The sequence below is a fragment of the Cetorhinus maximus genome, chromosome 3 (genome assembly GCF_964194155.1).
Source record: "Cetorhinus maximus chromosome 3, sCetMax3.hap1.1, whole genome shotgun sequence".
In the NCBI taxonomy this organism is placed as follows: Eukaryota; Metazoa; Chordata; class Chondrichthyes; order Lamniformes; family Cetorhinidae; genus Cetorhinus; species Cetorhinus maximus.
The window spans coordinates 28,721,195-28,738,672 of record NC_135881.1 but is presented as its reverse complement, the minus strand read 5'-3'; the positions used below and the strand labels follow the sequence as shown (position 1 = coordinate 28,738,672).

Here is a 17,478-nt window from a genome sequence, read left to right as displayed (position 1 = left end):
TTATTATCATTATTTAGTACCCTGGGATATAGATCATCAGGCCCTGGGGATTTAAGAACATTGTGAGTTAATGGTGAGTTATCCCAAGGATGGTATATATAACCAACAGAAACTGTAACTTCGAATTGTGTTTTAGAGCATTCTAAAAGGACACGTTCCCTGTGTGCACTCTTATATTAAATAAAAACTGCTGTTTAACTCTACTTAGTCGACTCAGATACTCCACAACAGACAGTATGAAGAGCTAGCCACCAAATTAAGAAGCAGCATGTCAATCTGTGAATTATTACCTGAGGCACGTGCAAATTGGCATAGGGCAAGTTAGATTAGAGAAATGAATACGTGGCTCAAAGTCTGGTGTTGAAGAAGTGGGTTCTGGTTCATGGGGCACTGGCACCAGCACTGGGGAAAGTAGGGACTGTATTGTTGGGATGGTCTACATCTGAACCGTGCTCAGACCAGTGTTTTAGCAAGCTGCATAACTAGGGAAGTAAAGAGGATTTTAACCTAAATAGTAGGGGCAAGGGTTCAAATTTGGTAAGATGTAGTAGATCAAAGATTAGAGATAAGGTAAGAGAGAAAAGTACTCATATGGGAAATGATAAATAGACCATGACAGGACGGGAGAGAGTACAAATCTAAGAGTAAGTCAGCAGATAAGGCTAGAGGTTACAAAGTACAAAACTAAAGGCTCTGTCTCTGAATGCATGTAGCATTCAAAACAAAACAGATGAACTGATAATGCAAATGGAAATAAATAAGTACGATCTGATAGCCATTACAGAGATATAGCTGCAGGATGACATAGATTGGGACTGGAATACTCAAGGGTATGTGACATTCAGGAAGCTAGGAGAAGATGGAGGGTTGGCTCTGTTAATTAATGATGGTATTAACACCATAGAGAGGAAACCAAGATGTAGAAGCGGTTTGGGTAGAGATGAGAAATAATAGAGAAGTCACTTGATTGTGTGGGGTACAGGCCTTCTAACAGTACCCACACGATAGGACAGAGTAAAAAGAAAGAAATAATGGGTGCTGATCAGAAAGGCACGGCGATAATCATTGGGGGCTTTTAATCCACATATAGATTGGAAAAATCAGATGAGCAAAAGTAGCCTAGATAAGTTCATAGAATGTTTTGGGTAATTTCTTAGAACAGTATGTTCAACAACAATATGATTGAATTTTATATTCCGTTTGAGGGAGAGAAGAGTGGGTGTTTTTAAACTTAAATAAGAGCAATTATGAGGGCATGAAAACCGAGCTAGCTAAAGTGAACTGGCAAATTCAGTTAAAGCAGAGGTCAATAGAGATGCAGTGGCAGATATTTAAAGGATGTTGCGGAAAATAAAAGCTCATGGTGTAAGGGGTAACATATTGGCTTGGATAGAAGATTAGCTAGCTAACAAGAAACAGAGTAGACATGAATGGATCATTTTGTGGTTGGCAAGATGTAACGAGTGGTGTACCACAGGGATCAGTGCTGGGGCCTCAACTTCTTACAATATATATAAATGACTTGGATGAAGGGACCAAAGGTATGGTTGCAAAATTTGTTGATGATACAAATTCGGTAGGAAAGTGAGTTTAGGACATAAGGAGGCTACAAAGGGAAATAGATGGGTTAAGTGAGTGGGCAGAGACCTGGTAAATATAGTATAATGTGGGAAAATGTGAAATTGTCCATTTTGGCAGGAAGAATGCAAAAGAAGCATATTATCTAAATGGTGAGAGATTGCAGAGCTCTGAGATGCTGAGGGACCTAGGTGCTCTGGAGCATGAATCGCAAAAGGCTAGTATGCAGGTACAGCAAGTAATTAGGAAAGCTAATAGAATGTCATTGTTTATTGTGAGGGGAATTAAATACTAAAGTAGGGAGGTTATGCTCCAGTTATACAGGATATTGGTGAGACCACATCTGGAGTACTGTGTACAGTATTGGTCTCCTTATTTAAGGAACAATGTATATGCGTTGGAAGCAGTTCAGAGAAGGTTTACCAGACTAATACCTGGAAAGGGCAGATTGTCTTATGAGGAAATGTTGGACGGGATGAGCTTGTATCCGCTGGTGTTTGGAACAGTAAGAGGTGAATTGACTGAATATATAAGACCCTGAGGGGTCTTGACAATGTGAATGTGGAGAGGATATTTCCTCTTGTAGGAGAATCTAGAACTTGGGATGAAGGGAAATTTTTTCTGAGGGTGGTAAGTCTTTGGAACTGTCTTGTTCAAAAGGCATTGGAAGCAAAGTCTTTGAACATTTTTAAGGCAGAGCTAGATAGATTCTTGATAAGCAAGGTGGTGAAAGGTTATTGGGGGAAGGTGGGAATGTGGAGTCACGGTTACAATCAGATTAGCCATGATCCTATTGAATGGCAGAGCAGGGTCAAGGAGCCAAGTGGCCTACTCCTCCTCATTTGTATGTTTGTATGCCGAGAGAGGAGCCCTGATGCTTGGGCAACTTGACCAGGCCTGCACCCTGGGGATGACACTCCAGCTTTATGGTTTAAGTTGGCATGTGGAGCAGTTATAAGCTCTCACTCGACTGATGTAGAGCTTGAGCACCCCGGGTAATTTCTGAAGGTAGGATAGATCATCACGTCACATTGGATAGCTACCGCCCGCATCAAGCGAGGCAGCCCCCAGTCAGTTAGGTGCTGTCCCACCACAGCTTGCTTGCTTCAGTGGGTGATTGGAGCTTAGAGAGTCATCTCTTGACTGGCAGGTTGTTAATCTATGCACTAGACAAGACAAACACAATATAAAAGACACCAGTCTTTTGCATTGCAAGCTGGCACATAAGGACCATGCTTCCTGACCTTACCATTGACCTTCTGCTGGTTGATGACACACCCAAGACAGCTATGATCAGCAAAGAATTTCGGAGGCTCAATGTGGACATTGCTGTACTGCAAGAAAGGCTTGCGGAAAGAAGATTCCTTCGAGAAATACTGCAAGCTCCTCTTGCAGGAGAAAACCGAAGGGGCAACATGTGAATGTGGAGTGGGTTTTGATGTAAAATAAAACATTCTTCTTGTGATGATTGAACCCCCCGCAGAAGGCTAAGAGAGACTGACACTTCATTTGTCAACAAGAATGAGTCCAGTTAACCTCAGGTGCATCTCTGCCCTGACACTCTCCTACACCCTAGATGTCAAGGAGTAATTCTATGAGGCACTTGATGCTGCAGAATTTCCAGCGCTGAGGGAATGTACTTTCTAGGAGAATTCAATGCAAGAGTGAGTACTGACTGCATGGTTTGGCCAACATACATAGGAAAGATGATTGGCAAGACAGGTTCAGTGTGAGAACAAGTTCAGCCAGACGGAGGAGTGGTGGATGGGGATTGTTCGGGCCTCTGTTCAAGGAAGAAGCTAAGGGCCCTCAGACCATCCTGAGGGCCCTTAGCTTCTTCCTTGAACAGAGGTCCGAACAATCCCCATCCACCACTACTCTCCTCCGTCTGGCTGAACTTGTTCTCACACTGAACAATTTCTCCTTTAACTCCTCTCACTTCCTCCAAATAAAAGGTGTGGCTATGGGTACCCGCATGGGCCCCACCTATGCCTGTCTCTTTGAGGTATGTGGAACATTCCTTGTTCCAGTCCTACTCCGGCAAACTCCCACAACTCTTTCTCCGGTACATCGATGATTACTTCGGTGCTGCTTCATGCTCTCATCGGGACCTGGAAAAATTTTATTAATTTTGCTTCCAATCTCCACCCCTCCAACATTTTCACATGGTCCATCTCTGACACTTCCCTTCCCTTCCTTGACCTCTGTCTCAATTTCTGGTGATAGACTGTCCACCAATATCCATTACAAGCCTACCGACTCCCACAGCTACCTCGACCACAGCTCCTCTCACCCCGCTTCCTGTAAGGACTCCATCCCATTCTCTCAGTTCCTTCGCCTCCGTCGCATCTGTTCTGATGATGCTACCTTCAAAAACAGTTCCTCTGATATGTCCTCCTTCTTCTTTAACCGAGGTTTTCCACCCATGGTCGTTGACAGGGCCCTCAACCGTGACCGGCCCGTCTCCCGCGCATCCGCCCTCACGCCTTCTCCTCTCTCCCAGAAACATGATAGGGTCCCCCTTGTCCTCACTTATCACCCTACCAGCCTCCGCATTCAAAGGATCATCCTCCGCCAACTCCAGCATGATGCTACCACCAAACACATCTTCCCTTCACCCCCCCGGCGGCATTCCGTAGGGATCGTTCCCTCCGGGATACCCTTGTCCACTCCTCCATCACCCCCTACTCCTCAACCCCCACCTATGGCACCTCCCCATGCCCACGCAGAAGATGCAACACCTGCCCCTTCACTTCCTCTCTCCTCACCGTCCAAGGGCCCAAACACTCCTTTCAAGTGAAGCAGCATTTCACTTGCATTTCCCCTAACTTAGTCTACTGCATTCGTTGCTCCCAATGCGGTCTCCTCTACATTGGAGAGACCAAACGCAAACTGGGCGACCGCTTTGCAGAACACCTGTGGTCTGTCCGCAAGAAAGACCCAAACCTCCCTGTCGCTTGCCATTTTAAGACTCCACCCTGCTCTCTTGCCCACATGTCTGTCCTTGGCTTGCTGCATTGTTCCAGTGAAGCCCAACGCAAACTGGAGGAACAGCACCTCGTCTTCCAACTAGGCACTTTACAGCCTTCCGGATTGAATATTGAATTCAACAACTTTAGATCTTAAACTCCCTCCTCCATCCCCACCCCCTTTCCGTTTCTTCCCCCTCCCTTTTGTTTTTTTCAATAATTTATATAGATTTTTCTTTTCCCACCTATTTCCATTATTTTTAAATCTATACCTGTAATGCCCTGTCAGTCTTTCCACCCCACCCCCACTAGAGCTGTACCTTGAGTGTCCTGCCATCCATTCTTAATTAGCACATTCTCTTAGATAATATCTAACACTTTAACACCTCTTTGTTCCTTTGTCTGTGACATCTTTTGATTATCTGCTCCTATCACTGCTTGCTTGTCCCTACAACCCCCACCCCCCCCCCCCACCTTAAAACAGTTTATATTTCACCCCTCTCCTAATATTACTCAGTTCTGTTGAAGGGTCATGAGGACTCGAAACGTCAACTCTCTTCTTCTCCGCTGATGCTGCCAGACCTGCTGAGTTTTTCCAGGTAATTCTGTTTTTGTTTTGGATTTCCAGCATCCGCAGTAGGTTTTTGTTTTTAAGTCAGGGAATACTCGCTTCCAAACATGTTAGCGCTGTAATCGAAAAGGCAATAATGCAGAAACCTGTAAGTGGAAAACTGCTGATTGTCACTACTTTGGAAAGAAAGGACGCACACAGCATGCATGTAGACCAAAGGCTGATCACAGTAAAACAGTACCGCCAAGAAAACGGCAGCTTGAAGAGCACACAGACAAGTCCCACTTGAAAATAAACAGGAATTTCAGAAAGGTGCAATACTTGGAATCAAAATACGAAAGTAATGCGAGTCCAGATGGGACAGAAAGTGAAACTAACAGTGACAATGCAGAAGAGCAATTGTATTGCATTCAGTCTTATCTGAAACTAGATGAAGGACTAAAAGTTGGCATTGCCTTAAATGGTAAAATAGTTGAAATGGAGGTTGACACTGGAGTATCTGCTTCTATTGCTTCAGAGAAGAAATGGGAGAAAATTTTCAAGAAATGCCCATTGGAGAAAACCCTCCTCCAGCTTAGCACCGATACTGGTGAGCCTGTGAATGTACTTGGAAAAAATGTCTGTTCAATCTAAATATAGAGATCAAATAGTAAAGTTGCCACTCATCAATGTGTAAGGGGATCGTGCATCACTTGTGGGCAGAAACTGCTAAAAAGGAATAAAATAAATAAAGTGCATTGCAACCCCATGTTGCAGTCCTTGTTAGACAAGCATACTAATGCCTTCAAAGAAGGTCTTTGAGTTTTTAAAGACATTGGAGCCAGACTTGCTGTGAAGGCCAAAGCTTCTCCATGGTTCTTCGAACCGCGCTCAGTTCCCTACTGAATGCGACAGAAAATTGAGCAGGGACTAGAACGACTTGAAAACTTTCAGATAATTGAGAAAGTTGATTTTTGTTTATTCGTTTATGGGATGTGAGCTTCGCTGGCTGGGCCAGCATTTATTGCCCTAGTTGCCCTTGAGAAGTTGGTGGTGAGCTGCCTTCTTGAACCGCTGCAGTCCATGTGGTGTAGGTACACCCACAGTGCTGTTAGGGAGAGAGTTCCAGGATTTTGACTGAGGAACGGCGATATATTTCCAAGTCAGGATGGTGAGTGACTTGGAGGGGAACTTCCAGGTGATGGTGTTCCCATCTGTCTGTTGCCCTTGTCCTTCTAGATACTTGTGGCCGTGGGTTTGGAAGATGCTGAATAAGGAGCCTTGGTGAATTCCTGCAGAATTCAGAATGGGCAGCACCCTTAGTCCCAGTAGTGAAAGACGATGGGCCTATTCGAATACATGGTGACTATTAAATCACTATTAAACCTTTCCTGGAAGTGCATCAGTACCCACTACCAAAAGTTGAGGACCTGTTCGCTGCCCTGAATGAGGGTGAGTTATTTACGAAGCTTGACCTATCACAGGAATTTTTACAAATGCAGCTGAGTAAAGATTCCAGGAAGTATACAACCATCAGCACACACACAGCTCTATATCGATACAAACGACTACCATTTGGAACCGCGTTATCACCAGCCTTATTCCAGCAGACCATGGACAAAATACTGCAGGGCTTCCCTGGTGTAATCTGCTTCCAAGACGACATGTTCATCACTGGGAAAAGCCTCCCAACTCATTTAGAGAACCTAGGCAGGGGCCTGCGTAGACTGGAAAAATACGACATTCGCTGTAAAATCCAAATGCTCTTTACTGAAGCCCTCAGTGGAGCACATGGGACATGTGATCGATGAAAGTGGCCTCTCAACCTCACCCAGAAAGGTGGAGGCAGTGATGAATGCACCACAGCCCAAAAATGTTATGGACCTTTGTCATTTTTGGGAGTTCTGAATTACTACGGCAAGTTCATTTCCAGTTTGGCTACCAAGGCAGCACCACTGAATAACCTGGTGAAGAAGAATGCAAAATGGGGTTGGTCACAAGCCTGTCAGGAAAGTTTCAAGGAACTCGAGCAAGAGCTCACTTCTGCTATAGCCCTGGCACAATGAAAAATTGCCTGTCAGCCTGGCTTGTGATGCATCTGGATATGATGTTGGAGCTGTCATCTCCCATACTTTTCCTGATGGCAGTGAAAGGCTCATTGCATATACATCACACACATTGTACAAGGCAGAACAAAATTATGCCCAAATTGAGAAGGAATCTCTTGGACTAAGCTATGGAGCCAAGAAGTTCCGCCAATATTTGTATGGGCATAAATTCACGTTAATTCCAGACCACAAGCCTTTGACCTGGTTGCTTAACCTGAAGTCCCAAACCCTGACACATGCCGTTGCATGCCTACAAAGGTGGGCACTGATCTTATCTGCTTACCAGTATGAAATTACATTTCACTCGACTGAGAATCATGGAAATGCGGATGCACTTCCGTTACACCACATCTCCACAACCCGAAGTGAAGTCACCTCTTTCAGTGTGAACCAGATAGACATGTTACCTGTTAAAGCGGAACAAATTCGACTGGAACTGCAGAGGGGTGCTTTGCCCTCAAATTTACCTGTGTACACAGGTTGGTGTGCACCCCAAAAAGTGACTACTGAGCTTAGACCTTACTACATGCATAGATTTGAGATGACTCTGCAAGACAGTTGTTTGTTATGGGGAATCAGTTGTTATTCCTCCAAATTTCAAATACAAATGTTAGAAGAACTTCACTTCAGGCACATGGGAATCATCAAAATGAAAGCATTAGCTCATTTACATGTATGGTGGCCACACCTGGATAAAAACATTGAAGGCATAGTCAGTGATTGATTACCTTCCATGCCAAGAAATGAAGTCTCTTTTTTTGAAAAATATACTTTATTCATAAAATATCTGAAAGAACGTTACAAAACACTTCCAAATCGCCATCACAAAAAGTACAGTCAGATTCAACTTTTACACATGGATCACGAGGTGCTTCAGTACAGTCAATGAATGTTACAGTCATTTTAATGCGGTCATTACAAACAGTCAGACAGTGCAATGGGATTGGAGTTACCAACATACATCATGTTGCACTCTGAGGTGCTTCAGTACAATTATAATACAATTAGTATTTAATGCATATATTCATTGTGAGCCATACAGCCCAAGGGGTCTATACCTTTCCCAACCCCTCGGTGCACTATGGCAGAAAGGTCTTAGACAGTGACCTTTCCCCATCGCGCCTTTGTGGCGGCTGTCCCAAGCTTTAGTGCGTCCCTCAGCACGTAGTCTTGGACCTTGGAATGTGCCAGTCTGCAACACTCGGTCGGGGACAACTCTTTGCACTGGAAGACCAACAAGTTTTGGGCAGACCAAAGAGCAAGAAATGAAGTCTTCTCCTGCACCCTGCCCCATTACATCTGTGGGCTTGGCCTGACCACCCATGGCATAGACTTCATGTGGACTTTACCGGTCCACTTCTCAGACATGTGTTCCTGATTGTGATGGATGCCCACACAAAGTGGCCTCATGTTATTCCCATAAAGTCAACTAATTCAACAAAGACCATTGATGCTCTCCAGAACATGTTCACTACTTTAGGATTGCCGGAGCAGATTGTGTCTGACGATGGCACACGGATCACATCATGTGAATTTCAAACATTCCTGAAAAACAATGGGATCAAGCAGATTCTCATCTCGCCTTGCTACTCATCCTCAAATAGTGAAGCGGAGCACTTTGTCCTGCCATTCAAAACGGCCATGTTGAAGGGGAGGATGCAAACAGATTGGAAGTTGAAGCTGAAGAACTTTTTAATGTTGTATCATAACACTCCACATTCAAGGCGTATCTCCTGCTGAGCTGATGTTTGAAAGACGACTGCATACCAGAATGGATTTGCTGTGTTCGGATTTGAAAGGAAAGATTGGTTCAAGGCGACTTGATCAGAAAAGGTCACATGACACAAACCAGCTCGTGAGTTTAATCTGGATCAGTCTGTTTGGGTCTGAAAGTACTGTGGAACACCAAAGTGGTTCCTGGGAAGAATTGCCAAGTGTCAAGGACCACTGACCTATGACGTTGAATCTTCCTAAGGAATCTGGAAGAGACACACTGACTAGATTAGAGAAGCCAAATCTAAGGAACCAAATTTCCAGGGATCTCCAGTCACAGTGCAAGATTTCTGGGAAACTTCTGCTCCAGTTGGTAAAACCCAACTTGATTCAACTGGCAAACCTGTAGCACCTGTAGCTGCAACTATTGAACCTGAATAGAAACAAGTGGAACAGCAGAACCTTCCATTTGTAAGCAAACATACTGAGATGCCTGAGCTAACACTCCTTTCTGGACCAAAGCAAATCTGCAAATGCCTGACTGATTTGTTCCTGGCTAAAGGGGGAGGAGATGTGATGTTTGTGTTTAACGGTTATGCTTTTTTTTGGTAAAAGGACATTCAAGTTAAAGAGAAGTGCTATATTAAAAAAACCTGCCACTGAGGTGTGCTAAACTCTGAATGTATTGCCCTCTTGTGTAGAAAAAGAATAAAGGAACCTTCTGGTGTTACACAGGAAGTTGGGATTAAGAAGCGTGTGTGTGTGTGTTCTAAATCGTTAAGAAGTGACAAAATACTTCAAAAACAAAGGGGATCACAATGACTGCAACAATAAAGGAAGCATCACCTTAAGTATCATGGGGAAGGTCTTTGCTCGTGTTGCTCTGACCAGATTATAGACCCTGACCTCGTGCATCTATCTTGGGTCTTGATATGGCTTCAGAGCTGGCGGATCGACAGTTGACATTATTTTCTCACTTCAGTTGCAGGAGACGTGCCTCAAACAGCGCCGCTCACTCTATATTGCCTTCATAGATCTCAGCAAGGCTTTCGATCTTGTTAGCAGAGATGGACTCTTTAAACTGCTGCAGAAAATAGGCTGCCCACCTGGACTTCTGGGAGTCATTTCTTCTTGCACATGCACAGTTTCATAAGTTACAATGGATCAACATCAGCGGGGTAAAGCAGGGCTGCGCCCTTGTCCGAACTCTTTTTGGCATATTTTTCTCCGTGCTGCTATTATACGCTTTTGGTGACTCAGTTGAGGCTGTCTACCTGCATGCTAGAGCTGACAGCAAGCTGTTCAACTTGGAAAGACTGTGCGCTGAGATCAAAGTCCATAATGTCCTAGCCCATGAGTTGTTTGCTGATGACACCATGCTGGCACCCCATACTGAATTTCACGTGCAGCTGCTTGTAGGTCGGTTCTTCCGGGCCTGCAAGGAGTTCGGACTGACAGTCAGGCTCAGAAAGGCTCAAGTTATGGGCCTGGAGGTTGAGGCTCCACCTTCCATCTCACTTTGGAGGTCATCAACAGCCTCACGTAGCTTGGATCCACAATTACCAGAAACATGTCCCTTGATGCCAAAATCAATACCAAAATTGCCGAGGCCACAGCTGTCATGTCAAAGTTGAGAATTTGAGTGTAGATCAACAGCAAAGCTAACAGAAAATACAAAGCACTGAGTGTATTAGGCTCTTGTTCTTAGCACCTTCCTTCACACTAGCAAAGCATGGGCAACTTATGTAAACTAAGAAAAGAGGCTGAACAGTCTCCATGTCCACTGTCTCAGATAAGTATTGGGCATCTCTTGGCAAGACAGAGTACTGAATATAGAAGTGCACCAGTGTGCAAGGATCCCCAACATGTTTTCCCTCCTGAGTAAGCAGTGACTCAGTTGGCTGGGCCATGTGAAAAGAATGGATGATGGCCGCATCCCCAAAGACATGCTCTTTGGCAAGCTTGCTATTGGCTCAAGACCAACAGGTTTCCCACTTAATACAAGAATGTCTGCTAGTGAGACCTCAAGTCGATTAGGATCGGAAGATGATGCATGAGACGTCCTCGCTGTTGACCGGAGTGCCTGGAAACAAGCAGTCAGGACAGGCTTGGAAATAGCCGAGAACAAAATAAATGACCAGATGGTGGAAAAGAGAGCCTGCCAGAAGAAAAACATCAGTTGGCCTCTGGCCATGCTATTTATCTGTGCCAGCTCAGGGACTGTTACTTGCAAATTGGCCTCTACAGTCACAATATACACTCAGGTGAAGCCCATCGCCTCCTGAGATGGACAGATGCCATCACAAGGTATACTGCACTTAAGTACTCTAACCACTAAGAGATTCATTTGGAAAGATAGCCATTCATTCATCATTGCAAATTATTTAAATATTCAAAGGTGACCCAGTTATCAGGAGTAACATGTCCTGCTTGTGAGAAAACTGAATTTTAGAATCATTGCTGTGTGAGAAAAAAAAACTTGAGAAAATCTTAATATTCACCTATCACAAGCCTGTTTTGCATATGCTGTTTACATAGCCAACTTTTGAAGGAAAATGTTAATATGTTAGGTGATTACATAATCCTAAAAGATGCTCTCCTTCTCTAGACTATTGAATACAGCTGTATCCAGGATTTTATGCATCATGGAGTTCATCTTCCAAGGAATTCCCCGGTCCACTCTAAAGTACGAGAGGTGTGTACAATTTAAGTAAGCTTCAGTTTATAGAAAAAGTTTGTGGATGATTGCCCAGCACATTTTTATCAATTTACTGATGCAGTACCCTATCACAGTTAAAACATTGGTAAAACTTTCATACACTTGTTATAAATGTACCTCATTTGTTTTACTTTCTGCATTGCCATAGGCCCCTTGATATGAGTGATGAATTAAGGGTAGTTTTTAATGTTTTACTCAGTCGCCTCGCAAAAGCCCTGATTCACTGTCCTGCACTGGGTAAATACTTTGAATTGCAGGCTTATGTCAGTGATGGAAAATCTTACTGCTGTGCGAGTCATTTCTCATTGGGTGGAATTAATTGTTTCTGCCAGTAGCCATGACTTTTCTTGTGGTTTTTTTCCCCTTCTATGATTCTCTTGACCATTGGCAAAAACTCCAGGTCTAAAGCATTTTGTATTTTCTATCAAAAAGCCCTCCTATTGAATTTAAACGTGCTCCTAAACAAACCACCATCATGCTTAAATTAGTTCCCCATGTTGGTACTGATGCAGAAAGCTGAGGTGTGGCTGAGAATGAGGTCGCTATTTAATGTACCCAAAGTGGCCATTATCTGTCCTGTGATTATCCGTCGATGGGGCACATGGCCGCCTTCTGTGCCATAATGCCTCTATAATTCAGAGACTCTGAGGGCATCGTGAGTTTGGATCTTGGGCTACTTCCAGTGTATACCCGAGGACTATAAGAATGGATTCTTATTCTTAAGCATATTATTCCCTAGTTTCTTATTACTTAAAGAGCTCTTTTGGTTTTTGCATGCTGGCCTGACTACAAGCTGCTTTTTGGTGTAAGCATGAGCTAAGATTTTAAGAGAAGCCTAAATTGTAACTCTTATCATTTTTACAGCTGTTAAGTTACTTTCATCAGCAAAAAGTACGTCAGGGGGTTGATGAAATGCTGCATCGTCTGTACCAGCCTATTCTGTGGAGAGGACTAAAGGTACTTTTTATTTAATTTATTCTTTTGCAGGATGTGGGTGTTGATGGCTGGGCCAGCATTTATTGCCCATCCCTAATTGCCCTTGAGAAGGAGGTGGTGAGCCACCTTGAACCACTGCAGCCTGTGTGGTGTAGGGACATCCACAGTGCTGTTAGGAAGGGAGTGCCAGGATTTTGACTCAGTACAGTAGTTTTTTAGAAGAAGTTATTGACACTGCATTTTTATACCTTTTAATTTTGAAGAAGTAATTTTCTAAGGTAAACATTTTAACGGATGTGGGTCATTATCTATATTGTAGGATTTTGTAAAATGCAAGTTGAGTATTCTTTATCCGAAACCCTTGGGGCCGATTTGTATTTCGGATTTCAGATAATTTCATTTTTTGGATACCACACACAAAAACTTACTAAGCCTAGGCTAGCTATAAAATAAATAAAATGGCTAGAAAAGTAGGATGTATCACTGAATAATAAATACAGGGTTCCTGTAATTTGCATTTTGACATAATTTGTCACAAAAATTGCAAGAAAAACAGTGCAGAGAAACAACTAGACTTTCCGCACTAAAAATCGATGAGGTTAAAAATAAGTGTGGTTTTGATGTGTTCAGCTTTTGGATTTACGGATAAAGGATACTCGACCTGTAGTACAGAGTGTATTTAAAAAAAAAAACGAACATTGCAAGTGTTTACAGTGTTGTCCATTATTATATTACTTAAAGCAAGAGTGCACATCCCAAGCTCAATACTGAAATCTGCCCCATAATTGGGGGGGTGGGTAAGGATATTCTGTATTTTTCGACACAACCTATCAATAGAATTGAGATCACAGCACCTTCTTGATCATGCTAAGTGGGTTCTCTTTTCGTGGGAATTCTTCAGCCCCATGGGGCAAACAATGGCCTGGATCGCACCATGATAATGACAGCAAAACTGTCAACATTTGCCATCATTGCTGCCAGCATGCGCAATTAAATGCAGAATTCCAGAAACCCACAGCAGGCATTTTCCATAGAGTGTACCATTAAGTCCTCCTCGACTGTAATCAAGTAGCAATCACTGAACTGATGAGAACTTGCCCTTTTACTCTTAGTCCACTGTATAAACCCTTGAAAGGTGTAAGTGGGTTTTTAATGGCATACTAACTTCATGCTTACTGTAGCAAACCCTCTCTGGCCCTGGGAATCTAATTTTATGTTGTGGTATATCAAGTTTCTCTATTATAGAAAACGTCATTTTTCTCCAAAGTTTGGTAATGCAGCTTTTATCTTAATGCCATGTGTATGCCACATTTACTTCGCTGTCTGTGAAATTTAATTAAAAGTGAAGGATGATCAGTACATTTAACTTCCTAATTTGCTGACTGTGAGAATAGTTCAATGAGTTTGGCTGCTGGCCCTGTTTGATGACATCACTTGTTTGATGTCTGGAGAACCTCTTGACTTGGCACAAGATTCAAATTGATGGCAAGCCGAGGAAAACCCACGCCACGGATTGCTAGATGTTTTTCTCCGAGGTAATTGGTGAGAGCCGTTGCCTTTGACAGCTTACGATTCAAGAAAACATCAAAGCAACAGAATATAATAAAACAATTATATAGACAGAGAACATCATCTTTCAAGAAAAGTCAGTGCATATTTCAAAATGGAAAGTTGTGTTTAATCAACATACCAGATTATTTGATGATGTACCAAAAAGACTTGAAAAGTACAAGTGCAGTGGATGTGATATAAATGGTCATTCAGAATGCCTTTGAGGTGCCACATAAAAGACTCCTGATGAAAGGTCATGGCATATGAAGTTAGTGACCAGATAGCAGAATAGATTGAAAGATAGCTATGACAAAGAAGGGAGAAGTTGAGGAAAATTTCTAAGACTGACAAAGCGAGAGGTTGTGTGCCAAAGTTCTATATGGGACCATTGTTGTTTACCATATACCAGAAATGATTTGGACTCAGAATTTGGAGGTATGGTGCTAAATTGCTGAGTGCAGCTGATAGAATACAAAGCATGGAGGTTAAATACATGAGATAAAAGCAAAATACTGCAAATGCTGGAAATCTGAAATAAAAATAAAAATAGCTGGAAAAACTCAGCATCTGCGGAGAGGAATACAGTTAACGTTTCGAGTTAAATACATAACCTTGGTTACACCAGACCTCCGGTACCATGTGCAGTTCCTGTCTCCATACTTTACAGAATCTGATCTTCCATGCATTGACAATATTTTCCATTTTTATTTCACTTAAGTTAGTGTTTTATTTTGAAGGCCAGAAATTCTGAAGTGCGAGCAAATGCTGCAATTCTCTTTGTTGAAGCATTTCCAATTCGAGACCCTGGACTAACCAATGAAGAAGTAGACATTGAAATTCAAAGGCAATTTGAGGAAATTTTTGTAAGTATCGTATTTATATTGCTGAAAAAAAGAGACATCCTGTTGAAACTTTTCATCTTGTACTCAAACAAACAGTTAACTGCCCCCTGTTGCATCCTCCATGGAAATGCCTCTAGCAATCAGAGTCCACTTGCCAACCAATCAGCACTCATGCAGTATAAATTGTTGTTCCCTTTACAATTGGTATACTTGTGAATTCCGTCCTGATGAGCGCTAGATGGTAAACTTTGACAGCATGTTTGTTTTTTTCAGCAATGCTCAAATTCTGCTAAACGACTATAGTTTATTATAATTTTTAGTCTAAATAAATCAATTTGTTCAACATAAATATCAAATTGAGACAGTTATAACTGGTTACAGCTGCTGCTCACTCCTGTTGTTACCTTACACTTTGGAGACCCTAAAAATACCCCCATGCATACAGTAACCATGGCCAGAATTTTTAGCTCATCCCACAGGCGGGATGAGATTTCCAACAGCAAATAAAAATAAATAAGATTTTAACCTTTCATTTATAAAATGTCTCTGCTCATGTGACAGCCCTTAATTGGCCCACCAGCGTGAAATTGCATTCTGGCCCTAATCGCGGGTGGCGGTCAGCATCCCAACCGTTCCTGCTGAGCCCACCCAGCGAGAGAAAAATCCTCCCCCCGTGTTCTTGAGCCAAAATGGAAGTTAGTGAGTTAAACTATGTTGATTGTAATGATGTAGGATGGTTTGATTGGGTGTAAAGTGTTTCGTTGTGGTGTCATGAGGAACTTGTCAAATGGACAAAACATGTGCCTCGAAGAATAAAGTAAATTTTTTTGCAGCTGATCACAATGATGTGTATTGAGTGTTTTTTTAGCCCCAACTCTTCACCTAATAAGTTCCCTAATAAGTGGTAAACATGTGGTACAGCAACAAAATATAACTTTCAATATTTTCATTCTTTTCCTTTTGTAGAATCTTTTGGAAGATCCTCAACCTCAGGTTCGTTCCACTGGTGTGCTTGGTGTGTGCAGAATTGCTGGAAAGTATTGGGAAATGATCCCCCCTTCCATCCTCACTGACCTTCTAACCACAGTGCTCCGTGACCTATCTGCTGATATAAGCTCTGCTGATGTTCGTTGTTCTGTCTTTAAGGTATGAGGGGGCATTTTCTCCCAGTTTCCTTTTTGCTTGTGCCTTTAAAGATCCAGGTATCTGCACCTCTCCCCAACTTATCTTGAGTCTGGAGCCAGCATCTTCGTCAGATAACTTTTGTCATCTTAGTGCAGGAGCACTACCTCCTGGGGCCTGGTTGACTGTCCTGACCTGCTAGTTGTATCATTTTTTAATATATATTGGGCCTCCTGAGCATCAGTTTTGACATTATGCTTTTTTGCCTGAAATTAAGAACAAACCAATCTCGAGGCCTGACTCTTGCTTTGCCGTTTAATTCACGAATAATTAAGGAAGCTCCAGGACTGAATTTTCATCAAAATTCAATAATATTGGAGATTGATCGTGCTGCATAATGCCATAAATGTTGTTTTATATCTAAAACTTTTTGAGAATTTTGATATTCCAGCCGTTTTAACAGAACAATGATACCTGCAAAAATATCTCGACCTCTAATACGGCCAAGCAGCTCAATATTTTATGTGAAAATATTCTGTCATCCTTCTGTTCTGCAGTGTTTACCAGTTACTTTGGATAACAGAATGAGCCACCCTTTGTTGGAGCAGCTTCTTCCTGGAATGAAAAACAGTCTCCATGACAACTCAGAGAAAGTCAGAGTAGCCTTTGTTGACATGCTGCTGAAACTTAAAGCTGCCAGAGCTGCAAAGGTAAGATTAATAGGAAAGTGATGTACTTCAAATGTGAAATAGCAATAATTGCTTGTCTTCAGGGCTGCCAAAAAGCATTGTGTAAGTAAAATGTAACTCATTCCAAAGTCAGGAATGTAGTGCGATCCAGCAAAAGCACATGCAGTCAAAGCTGTTGTTTATGGACTAAGTCGAAGTCCATGTTTGTTGCTTGGGATTTTGTAATTTTTAAATAGTTGTTTTGGGGATTCTATTTTCTGATTCTGTCCACTTTTACATAAAATTGACAAAGAATTACTCTTTAGATAATGTTTATACATTTTTCAGTAATATTGGTCTGAATTTCAGTTAGCTCCGGATCAAATGAACGTCATGTTCAAATCTTGGCTGATACAAGTTAGAGACCTCGGCGATTATAAAGCTTTGTATTACACCAGATGTCACTAGCTCCATTTAAATAAAAATGGATGAATATTTGTACTGGGATTGAAAGTTGTTTGGGTAAATCTAAGTAGGTGTGATGAAGTATTTCACAAATCCCAGGGCCACAGAAATGTTTTCAAAAAAAGAAAATTCTACACCTGGAGTGCTATGCACAGCTTTGGTCTCCTTGCCTAAGGAAGGATATACTTGTCTTAGAGTAAGTACAAGGAAGGTTCACTACACTGATTCCTGGGATGAAGGTACTGGCCTATGAGGAG

At 42.3% G+C, this 17,478-nt stretch overlaps 1 protein-coding gene across 1 annotated transcript in view; it reads left to right on the top strand.

Annotated features, from left to right (window-relative positions):
- The window catches only part of ncapg2 (non-SMC condensin II complex, subunit G2), a 132,501-nt gene that overhangs the window by 18,220 nt on the left and 96,803 nt on the right, over positions 1 to 17,478 (top strand). The window contains exons 8-12 of the mRNA XM_078537223.1: positions 11,527 to 11,613; positions 12,502 to 12,594; positions 14,862 to 14,987; positions 15,933 to 16,112; positions 16,646 to 16,798. Coding sequence (XP_078393349.1) covers positions 11,527 to 11,613; positions 12,502 to 12,594; positions 14,862 to 14,987; positions 15,933 to 16,112; positions 16,646 to 16,798 — 639 coding nt within the window. The remainder of the gene's footprint in view (positions 1 to 11,526; positions 11,614 to 12,501; positions 12,595 to 14,861; positions 14,988 to 15,932; positions 16,113 to 16,645; positions 16,799 to 17,478) is intronic.